This window comes from Maylandia zebra, linkage group LG18 (assembly GCF_041146795.1).
Source record: "Maylandia zebra isolate NMK-2024a linkage group LG18, Mzebra_GT3a, whole genome shotgun sequence".
NCBI lineage: Eukaryota > Metazoa > Chordata > Actinopteri > Cichliformes > Cichlidae > Maylandia > Maylandia zebra.
Genome location: NC_135184.1, coordinates 38,540,823 through 38,552,975, shown reverse-complemented (window position 1 = coordinate 38,552,975; position 12,153 = coordinate 38,540,823). Strand labels below are relative to the sequence as shown.

Below are 12,153 nucleotides of genomic sequence, written 5' to 3'. Positions count from 1 at the left end.
AAAGGGGGAGGAGTGCCCAGTCTGGGTCAGGGACGAGTTCCTGCCCCAAGTATCTCAGTTTCATGGGTGAAGGGAGATCGACAGACGGGTCGGTGCTGCGGCTGCAGTGATGTGGAAGCTGCACCACTCCGTCGTGGTGAAGAGGGAGCTGAAGCGCTCCATTTACCGGCTGATCTACATCCCTGCCCTGCAGAAACGTTTTGCCTGCCACAGCCTTGTGTGCACTCAGAAGCTCAAGTTATTGCAGCACATCCAACATCTGCAACAGGTTTTTTCATGTTAATGTGATGTTAATTTATATACAACAATAATATTAAAGACATTATTATTTAAAATGCTACAAAAAATTCATTTTTAGGTGTCCTAATAAAGTATTGGAACCCCATTCTTTCAAAAAAATATAAACTTTTTTGATGGGGAAGTGTTTCTGTATATATTTTTGCCAGACTTTTGGCTGCTGGGAAATGAATGAGATGAGCTGATGTGAGTAGTCAGCCTTGTGTCCATACACCTGCCATGTTTACTCTAACTAACAACAAAACCACAAATCGTGTATTTGCTCCAAGGAAAGAAAAGAAACGGCAGTTTTGTGTGCCAGACTGTAAATATGGTGTTAATGGTTCTATATTAGACAGTGACAGTGAATAAGATCACAGGGGGTTAGCTCAGTGTTGGAGCCAACAGAGAACATCTCCACAGTTTTTGGCATTTTTACTTTCAAGCTTATTTTTTCAGCCCCAGCTGGTCAGCTGGGATTCATTTGCTCCCTCCTCCCTCGCTCTAAGGCAGAAGAAAACAAAGTCACCCAAATCCCCGACAACCATGTACAGCATAACACGGCTAGCAGGTGGTCCGTAGGTGACGTGCATTCAGGTTTCCCTTAATGTTGTCAGCTATCTGTATCTCTTTTAAAGTCTTTCAAGAATCCTGTCACTCCCAAGGTCTCAAAGACTTTAGAGTCAGACCTGTTACAGATCGTCAACTTTTCTTTATTATCAGGTGTGTTTCCAGAACCACTAAAAACTGCTGTAATCAAACCTATACTGAAAAAGGACAATCTTGACAAGACACAAATGAACAACTACAGGCCGATCTCAAATCTCCCATTTTTAAGTAAGATCATTGAAAAAGCAGTTTCTCAACAGCTCAGTTACTTCTTAAAACAGAATAATTGCTACGATGCCTTCCAGTCAGGTTTTAGACAGAACCACAGCACTGAAACCACTCTGACCAAAGTGTTTAATGACATATGTCTGAATACAGACAGTGGAAAAATGTCAGTCCTAGTTTTACTGGATCTCAGTGCAGCATTTGATACAGTTGACCACAACATATTACGCAAACGACTGGAGAACTGGGCAGGTCTTTCAGGAACTGTACTAAACTGGTTCAAAACATACGTAGAAAACAGGAAATACTTTGTATCAATAGGTAACTTCACATCTGAGCAGACAAGTATCACATGTGGAGTTCCCCAAGGTTCCATCTTGGGACCCCTTCTGTTTAACATCTACATGCTCCCACTGGCACAGATTATAAAGAACAACAAAATAAACTATCACAGCTATGCAGATGACACACAAATATATATCACAATGTCACCAGGAGACCGAGGCCCTGTACAGGCTCTTGGTAAATGCATTGAGGAAATCAATGACTGGTTGTGCCACAATTTTCTCCAGCTAAACAAAAACAAAACTGAAGTAATAGTCTTTGGCGCCAAAGAAAAACGATTACAGGTCACCAGAGAACTTCAATCTATACACCTAAAAACCACAAACCAGGCGAGAAATGTGGGTGTAGTGATGGATGCAGACCTAAACTTAGAAATACACATTAAGACAATAACAAAGTCAGCTTACTATCACCTCAAGAATATATCAAGGATAAAAGATCTGATGTCTCAACAGGACCTGGAAAAACTAGTCCATGCATTCATCTTTAGTAGGCTTGATTACTGTAACAGCATCTTTACAGGTCTACCTAAAAAATCAGTCAGACAACTACAGCTCATTCAGAACTCTGCTGCTCGAGTCCTCACTAAGACCAAAAAAGTGGACCACATCAGTCCAGCTCTGAGGTCTTTACACTGGCTGCCTGTCCGTCAGAGGATAGACTTTAAAGTTCTGATGCTGGTCTATAAAGCTCTGAATGGTTTAGGACCAAAATACATCAATGACCTCCTGACCCAGTATGAACCTTCCAGATCCCTCAGGTCATCTGGATCCGGTCTTTTATCAGTTCCCAGAGTCAGAACCAGACACGGAGAAGCTGCATTCAGCTTTTATGCTCCTTATATCTGGAACAAACTCCCAGAAAGCCTCAGATCAGCTGAAACACTCAGTTTATTTAAATCCAGGTTGAAGACTCACCTGTTCTCAGCTGCATTTGAATAAAGCACCAAATCCACACTTTAAGCTTAAATTTCAAAACTAACATTTAACTACTGATTTTATCTACTGTTCTGATTTTATCTGTTTTGATTTTATATACTGTTTTGTTTGTTTGTTAATTAGTTAGTTTGTTTGCTTGTTTTAATCAATTTTAAATCATGCTTTTTATCTGTTTTTGTTTCTAATGTCTCTGTAAAGCACTTTGAATCACCTTGTTGTTGAATTGTGCTATACAAATAAACTTGCCTTGCCTATCAGATCCTAATTCTTTTTGTCCTGCACAGGTGAGAGAATTATCCTGCAGACATAAATCTCCTGAAAAAAGTGATATCAATTCACAAATTGAACTGTGAGTAAAAACAAACAACCTGTGCTCGGGACTGTTTGAAGATTTTGGAGAGTCCTGGATTCTGCCTGGACTTTGTGGAAGCCTCGAGGAAACTGGACCATCACAGCTGTTTGTGAACTGTGTTTAATATGGACTGTAGACACATGCACTGTTGTCACTTGGTCCTGCGTTTGAGTCCTGCTTTTACATCGGTCACTTGGAAAGCTGATGACAGCGATGTAGTGAGTAGAAGAGGCTCTAGTGATAACACGAGCAGCTGAATTCTGGTCAGGAGAGGCAGACAGTATCTAGCGATGCTAACGAGCTCTAGATTTATTTTTGCAATACTTATATATAAAACTATGTTAGTTTGTCCAATTAATTTTAATCCTCTGAAAATATAAGAGTAGGTAATAAAAAAGGTGTAATTCTTAAACAGTTAATGCAGTGGTCTTGTTTAACCCTTTGATTAAGTCTGCACACATGGACCTGACAGTACAGAGTACATACTGGAGAGTAGCAAACCAGTACAATATGATAGAAGACCCAAACTTGAAGGCCATTAAATGTTCTGCATTTGTATATTGATGTTGTCCCAGTCCTGTTCTAGGACACACAGCTTGACAGCAAGCGTGAGCCCAACCCAGCAGACACAGAGGACGGCCCCCAGGTAAAGGCTGAGAGAACGAGAAACTGTTCTCAACCAAACATGATAAAAGAAACTAAAACAAAAACGAATCTGACAATGTTCAAACAATCAAACTGGTGGTAGAAACAAACGAAAATTAAACGTGAGCTAACATGATGATAGCTGTGGATGTAAGTCTGGTCTCAGCCCTGGAACAGAGCATCCAGCTCTATGACTTTACTCTTGATAACTGACATCATTGCTCACAGCTTCAGAAAGGCAACACACACAAGTCCGGATAATAAAGTTAGAATTTTATTTTATTAGCACTTATTATAGCGAAGACAAACGTGGGAGCATTTTGTCCGTGGATGTTTGTCTCTGGCAGAGTCTGAGCTGTGCACTCAGGTTTACTCGGTCAACAACATTCTGCCTCCTCAGCTTTTGTCAGGTTGCTCCATGTCATCTGCTCTGAAACTGAACGGTTTATCGTAGCCCATCAGATGATTGTAGTCGTGCGGGACGGGGAAAATGTCCGGGTTTACCAGGAACCCCACCTGCCCGGCGTAGAAAGTCGTGAACATCTTACTGACGGCCGGGATCCTCACCTGGCTCTGGTGGAACACGCTCTTTTTCTCGGTGAGGAACACGCTGTAGGTGACTGCTGTGTAGACATCTTTGTCTGGGTTGTGGTACAGGCGGATTATGTAACCCTTGGTGATGATGTGAAGAAGGATGGGGGTAAGGAAGGTAAAAACGCCAATGACTCCACAGAAAGCTGCCTGCAAGGCAAAACTCTGAACTCCGAGTCCAGTTTTCAGGAGTATTTGTGGCATGAGGAAGAGACTGGCTGCACTAGTGCTGTACGAGAACATCTTCACCCCTGCCAAAAAACAAGAGTCACACAACCCGTGTTACTTCCAACAACAGTCCACACGTCAATGTCTACGTAAAGCATGCCCCACTATCAGAGCCATGTTACATAGTTACTTTCACAATTCAGTTTTATTGTGAATTACTGTAAAGACCCTACAGAAGACAGACGGTAGACAGACAGCCCAATCTGGACAAGCATTCAGACACAGCGGGCAGAAAGAACTCCCTGATAGGAGTCTTGTTCAATGCGTCCCCTCTTTGTCAGCATCTGTGCCAACACTTCCAACACAACAAACAATAGTGCGTATGCACTGTGTATACAACAGAATCAAGGCGTGCTCAGCAAAGGTCCTGTAGGAGCTGACCAATCAGAGCAGAGTGGACTTTTTTGTAGGTGTCCACCTGGCTTGTTTCTTTTTTTAAAGAAAACATCTGTTGAATTTTTAAGATTTTAAAATAAATCTCAACAGCTCTTCACCAACAAACTCACAGGCATCCAGTTACTAACCAAAGTGTTTCAACAGCTTATATAACTCGACGTCATGGTTTCCTGGAGTAAATGAAGTCAGTCTTATTATCCTTTCTGACATTAGTCACAATGAGGAACATCCACACCAAGACTCAAACTTTGCCTAATGAGGGCTTGAAGTTTAACTGTGTTTGTTTTTGTCTACAGGCTTACAGTTATTGGACGCACTGTCACTGAGACCTGTGGTGAACAACAGCTGTTGTTGTTATGATATTTCACAACAAGATGCAAGTGACTGACCCCGAACAGCTAAACCCAGGCTGCCAGCATAAATGAGGTTTCCGTGCTCGGAGGGCGGTGCTGTGGAGATGACACGGGTGGACGGACCGTGGGACTGCATCTGGTCAAAAACAACAAAAGGAACAAAATGTGTTTGGCACTGGGAGACGACTTTACAACTACAATTCCTCCAAAAACGGGACGTCGTGCAAGATGTAAATAAAACCAGAATGCAATGTTTTGCAAAACTCATAGCCACATACCACATCCACAGTACATAAAATGTTTAAGATTAGAGAAATGTTTCATTTTATGAATAAAAAGTCATTTTGAATTTGAGGACAGTAACACATCTCAGAAAAGGACTCGGCCGGTCCCTTACACACAGGTCTGTCAGAACCATCTGAGCTCTTTGTCCAACTTTACTTCTGAGAAACTCATTTTATAGTTTTATTTTTTTTAAATATATATATGTACACTGCCAGTGAAAAGGTTGGACACACCTTCTCATTTAATGTTTTTCTTTATTTTTACAACTTTCTACATTGTAGATACAAACTGAAGACATAAACATATTTAGAGTTACTTACCATTGTTTTCTTTGCTCCATAGTTCCATATATACTTACTTACTTCATATATTTGATGATTCCACCCTTTGCTTTGTTGACAGCGCTGCAAACCGTCGGCCTTCTCTTAGTGAGCTTCCTGACACAGTCACCTGAAATGGTTTCCCCTCACAGGTGTGCCTGTCAGGGTTCATCTGTGGACCCCAAACACACCTCCAGGCTGTGTCAGGGCTAACTGACCAAGAAGGAGAGTGATGCAGTGCTGCGCCTCCACAGTCACCTGACATAAACCCAGTGGAGATGGTTTGGGATGAGATGGAGCGCAGAGTGAAGGCAAAGGACCAACAAGTGCTCAGCACCTCTGAACTCCTTCAAGACTGTTGGAAACTGTTTCAGAGACGACCTCATGAAGCTCATGGAGATAATGCATATATATATATATATATACACACACACATGAAAATACACATAATATATCTTGCTTGATATATTTGATGTCTTCAGGTTGTATCTACAATGTACAAAGTAGTGAAAATAAAGAAAACCCATTAAATAGAAAGGTGTGTCCAAACATTTGACTGATCGTGTACACACACACACACACACACACACACACTCTCCATTTAAACGTCTGATATATTTTCTATGTTGTACTGTCAATAAAACATTTATGACGTATAGAAACCGCCACTCGTCTTTCTGTCCATTTTTTTATTTGAGCCTGGATTATACTTGTGTGTAAATGTTTGCACTTCATTAAAGAGCCAAAACACATCAAAGTATTTTCTACAGGCGACGGTCAAATATGATGATCACTCTTCAAGAGTGGCTACATTTCACTGTGTGTTATACTTGTATACCTTGAACTTGAAGAACAACACAACTCTGCAGTTCCAACCAACGAACGAAGGATCCTAATGTAACATATGTGTTAAATACTTGTGAATTTCACCCAACTAACATGTAATAATAATAATAATGGATACTTTATTGATCCCCATGGGGAAATTACTTGTTTTTCTCTGCATTTGACCCATTCACTAAATGTGTAACGACGTGGTTACGGATACTCAGACATGTTCATGTCACCGTTTATCTATTTATTGATGAGTGGAGTATCCACGTGCTTTTGTCTGTTATGACCTCTGTAAATGTTCACGTCAGACAATCTGTCACATGCTTCTGTTACCATCCAGCTGACATTACCCTCCCTGGGACCGCCCACGTCACTGTTCGGCTCAGCTGACACATTTACGTCACTCACTCAAAATGACGCTTAAACTTTCAGAACAGCGGTGCGCATGTCACTGTAGAAACGCCGGTTAGCTGTTAGCTGGAGCAGTGCAGCATTGTTACTCATGACATCATCAGCGTAGCTTAAACGTATGCAGTAAAGCGTCGCGATGCTGACGCTCATGTGTACCTGACGGTTAAATACCTCGTTGAGAGCCAGGAGCGAGTGCCTGAGAGTTAGCTGCTTCCTCCTCACTGCGCTCACGCAGCACACGGAGAATGGCGCGCGATGCTGCGCGAAGTTAAACTGACCGTTACTGAAAATCCGGGGAAGAGCTCGAGACCGTAACCGCAGGAAACGCGCAGACAGCATCTTTGACGTTTTCTGTACTTTCTTTGTTATTACTGCTGAAAGCGGCTCTAACTCTCTGACCTACGAACTCCACACACGCTGCAAATCTCGCCTCCCGTTTCTTCTTCTCCTTTGTGTTTAACGGCGGTTGGCAACCAACGTAAAGGAGCATTACCGCCTCCTACTGTTCCGGAGTATGGGTCAGACAGTGAGTTTACAATTTGTATCAAAAAAACCCTACACTCTTTCATAAACACCTATATCCTTCAGAAACCCCACCAGTTCCCTCACCTGTGCCCTACTACCCTCCAACACACTCTTCAGATTAAATTCCCCGCTCCGTCAACCTATTCTGCAGAACTGTCCTCTCCACATCATAACCCTTGCACCGCAGTATTACATGCTCCACTGTCTCCACCTCCTCCTGGCACACTCCACAAAGCCCCGTCTCATGGGTCGTGTCCAAATTCATGGGCTGCATCCTCCTGAGGACCCGGCCTTCGCGGTCTACGTGGGCTGGGTCCTCAGAAAGTCGGGTAGGCCAGAAGTAAACGGCCGTGAAATTGGACGGTCTAGCCTTCTGATTAGCGTCACCGCTGTCTCGGTGGAGTTTAATAAACTCGGCCGTCTGCTCCTTGCTATCTAAAATATAACAAGTCACTGGCGTAAATTCTCGACTGTCTCATACTTCTGTTTAATCAGTTTTCTGTTTGACGTTTAGTCAGCTGTGTAAAAACCGAGGAACCCACCCGGGGGATTAATAAAGTTTTATTTTATCTAATCTAATCTAATAACTTTAATCTCAGCCAAACCGATTTACTCACGAACAAACAAAACACTGAAAAAGCCCAACAATAACATCTGTAGGTTGTCTAAGTCAGCGGTCCCCAACCCCCGGGCCTCGGACCGGTACCGGTCCGTGAGTCGTTTGGTACCGGGCCGCGAGAGTTGAGGCTCAGGTGTGAAATGTGTGGTTTTCAGGGTTTTTATCGGTTTTCAGCGTTATTTTGTTATCGTTTTTATCGTTTACTCGGTTTTCCTGGGTCTTTTCACGTGTGTTATGAACAGTGTTGGGTAAGTTACTTTAAATTAGTAACTTAGTTACATTACTAGTTATTTCCATCAAAAGTAACTCAGTTACTTCAAGTTACTCGATACTTTCAAAGTAACTAGTTACTAGGGAAAGTAACTTTGGTTTTACTCAGACTTCTCTTGTTAATGTGTTGCTAACGGGATACCCAGCAAGACTGCCAGTCTTCTAGCTTGCTTACTTGCCACAGTGCACTGTGCCACCTACCAAAGGAAAAAATAATGTGCACATTTCCACGAGAGAAATCCCACGCCTGGACCGTCGTTGACTGCTGCCATGATTCTAGCCTGCATCACAGCGTCATGTGTGCTTTTTACATCCAACACAAAAACTGCAGTCGTGGTGCTTTCGATTGTACTCAGAACTCGGAAATTCTGCCTTCTGAATAGGAAGATGTAGGTAACACCAGACTGCAGATGAGCTGCATACAGGGCTGGACTGGGACAAAACCACCACATATCCAGCTTTACAGCTGTGGCTCCAGCAGACATCAGCTGATACTAGAAAGTAATATTAAATAAATTCTAACAACAGCTGATCAAGCTTAAACGTGCTGCTGTTGTTTAACGTGACATCTGCTGGTTTCATCTTTCTGGCGCAAAGCGGACAATAAATAAACAAGAGAGAAAAGCCGATCAGCTGATCATTGATCAGTTTCATGATTACAGTAGCAACAGGAGAGGGAGGGGAGAGAATGAGAGAAGAAGAGGCAGCTGTGCAGCAAAGACACAGAATAACTCCAGCTTTGTGTCTTTTCCCTTCTAGCTGAAGTCCGGGACAAACTGTGTTTCTTTTCACCTCAATACGAAACGCGTAATATTTTCTCTGCATATGAGACGATTCCGTTCTTTAGGGAACGGTTGGCAACTCTAATCATTAACCTTATGAATAAAATAAAGTTCAACATCAGTAACATAGCACCACCCAGCTGTATGGAAACTCCGTCATGCTAGCTAGCACGCAGTACGAAAAAGTCAGCACAACGAAAATAAACTCCACCTAAACTTGGTTCATATCTGACCCAGATAGACTGCAGGTCATAACTTCTTACCTGAAGTTCAGTTCACCTGACACTCTCGGACGGGCGGCCGCTTCCGGTCTCTTCTCCTGCCTCCCCTTTCCCTCATCCACCTGCTTGCCTCCACCACTTGCTAATGTTACTGAATCTGTGGAAGCTCCGCGATAGCCACCACACGAAGTAACGAGTAACGAGCCTATCTAAATCCCAGTAACGACTAACGCGTTCCCGGTTTTGGCATAATAACTAGTTACCGTGCTCGTTACCACAATAATAACGTAGTTACTGTAACGCATTACTTAATAACGCATTAGTCCCAACACTGGTTATGAATAAATTTTCTTTTTTTCGGTACCGGTACTAGTTTTATTTTGTTGTATTTATCCGCGACACCTTAAAGGCCGGTTCATGAAAATATTGTCGGGCATAAACTGGTCCGTGGCGCAAAAAAGGTTGGGGACTGCTGGTCTAAGTGACTTATATATTACGTTTAACCCGAGCAGCGAAAGTCCGCGGTGACCTGAAAATGATGTGCCGGGAGTTATGCCGTTCTCGGCCGCATCAGTGACCCTCGAGCTCCCGGCTAGCTATCGAGCTGGTGGGTAGCAGACGTCTACGAAAACATCGAAGCACTTTAGCAAATATGCGATATCTTGATAAACCGAGCAGATATTTGATGTTTACACAGCTACTTCCTCGCCTGAAAATATGTTAAAAGTTTATTTTGTGACCCAGAAAGATTAGTATGAGTAATTTTAAAACTTAGTAGCGGCCGCCATTGTTGGAAACTGGAGTTTGGCTGGGCCGCGCTATGAATTCTGGGATATGGTGGGCCACGAAGGACACACCCGACCCATCTTTCAAATTCGGGGAAAAGGAGGACGCATTTGTCGGCTGCATTCGGAGGAGTCTACGAATTTGGACAGCCTTCGGCGCGTCGCTGTGACGTAATCGGTCTACAAATGCGGCCTCAGGAGGATGCAGCCCATGAATTTGGACACGACCATGGCTGTATCCCAATTCAGGGTCTGCAGCCTTAAAGTATGCAGCCTCAACGATCCTCTAGGGCCGCGTACTCAAAGACCGCTAAGGCCGGAAGTGCGAGGCTCGTGAAATGGGACGGTCTAGCCTCCGTTGCGCTGCCCAGGTTGCCTAGCAACCATGATACTAACAGCTGGAAACGTGTCATACAGCTTTGTGTGACAGAAATGAAGGAGAAAATCTTTTGTTCATTTGTTTGTTTGTTTCTACATGAGCTTTGATCATTCTCTGTAAGATTAAGCTCAGCTATTGAACGGCGTATATTTTAAAGTAAAGGCTTTAAAACCAAGTTAGTACAAACGTCACTAATGTCACATGACTTTGCCGACATGTGGCCAACAGGAATGTTTAATGTTCTTCGTTATTAAACATTTGCACTTAAATAAGTGACATAATATTCAGTACTTACTTAAAGTTTACTCTTCGGGCGCCCCTCATCCGCCGTTTTTTTTTTCGGCAAAATTATCCACACCCACCGCCACGCTATGCATTCTGGGATATGTTGGGCCACGAAGTCTACACTGCCACAGCCTTAAAATTCAGGGAAATGAAGGACGCATTTGAGGGCCGCATTTCGAGCAGCCTTTGAATTGGGACAGCCTTCGTCGCGTCGCTGTGACGTAATCGGCCTTAAAATGCGGCCTTTAAGGCTGCAGACCCTGAATTGGGATACAGTCTATGTCTCCTTCTTTGTGGTTATCACAGTAAACACAGAAACCTTTTCTCGATATATTTTCTTTCATAAATTGGTTTGTTGTTCAAATACAGATTTACTAACAAACTGAAGCAGCTTCATGTGTGTTAACACAACACTTCATCACATTCACAGCTTGTTGTCTAACATTCTCAAACTTTTCTCAAAGATGCTCTCAGATGTAATTAGCAGTTCTCAATATGCTGATTTGGGTTCAAGTGGTCCCCTTTCTTATAAGTTTGATACTAATTACTAACATGTGAAAGTGATACATAGCAAGAAGAATGGTTAATTGATTCAGGAGCATCAAAACATATGACACGGAATAAAGAAGCTCTACAAAACTACCAAGAGTTTTCAGAACCACGAACAGTGAAACTCGGTGATGGCAGAGTAGTTGAGGCTTTAGGTCTGGGCAACATAACAATGAAAATGTCATTCAGAGTTAGTGATGGAAAAGATGTCACAATGTATGATGTGCTGTATGTTCCCAAATTATCAATGAACCTTTTCTCAGTGGGAGCTGCTGCCAAGAAGGGAAACAGTGAAGTTCAAAAGGACTCATTGCTACATAAGAGGAAAGAATGGAGCTCTCCATGGAATGGGAACACAAAGATCTGACGGTTTGTATCAGCTGGATATCGAGGGAAACTGCACAACTTGTCATGGAGCGTCAACTGCATCAGTTCCAGCAAGTATGTGGCATCAGCGCCTAGATCACACTACAAATCTGAAAAAACTCAAAAACTTGGTAAAAGGAGTTAGCTTTGCAAAACAAGAGGAGGACATTTTTTGTGAAGCTTGTGTTGAGGGCAAATTATCAAGAAAGCCTTACAAATCAGTGGGAGAAATACGATCGAAACGCAAGTTGCAATTAGTGCATAGTGACGTTTGTGGTCCGTCACTACACCGTTAAAAAAAAAATCCTAGAAAAACAGTAATATTCCGGCAGCCGGGGCACCAAAATAATACCAGAAAACAACAGAAAATAACTTTCTCACAAAACTACGGTTATTTTGAGTAATGACAATACAGTTTGTTGCCCTAATTTTACATGGGATTTTGCCTTTTTCAAGTGCTTTTAAACATTAAATTAGGAACATGTTAATGTGATTAAACAATGAAATTACCTATAAACAAGGTCAATGAATGCGGCAATATGAATAATAATACTTGAATGTACA

General features: G+C 42.5%; 1 protein-coding gene across 2 annotated transcripts; it reads right to left on the bottom strand.

Annotated features, from left to right (window-relative positions):
• Window positions 1–3,648: 3,648 nt before the first annotated feature.
• On the bottom strand, window positions 3,649–7,297 carry tmem70 (transmembrane protein 70). Of its 2 annotated transcripts, none has more exons than XM_012916182.4 (3): window positions 6,965–7,297; window positions 4,995–5,094; window positions 3,649–4,232 (listed from the first exon to the last, which is right to left on the bottom strand). In XM_012916182.4, the coding sequence occupies exons 1-3, from the start codon at window positions 7,145–7,147 to the stop codon at window positions 3,787–3,789; spliced, it is 729 nt and encodes a 242-aa protein (XP_012771636.1). In that variant the 5' UTR covers window positions 7,148–7,297; the 3' UTR covers window positions 3,649–3,786. The 2 variants fall into 2 exon arrangements, with proteins under 2 accessions (XP_012771636.1, XP_004575758.1); XM_004575701.5 differs by having other exon boundaries at window positions 6,980–7,289.
• Window positions 7,298–12,153: the final 4,856 nt, after the last annotated feature.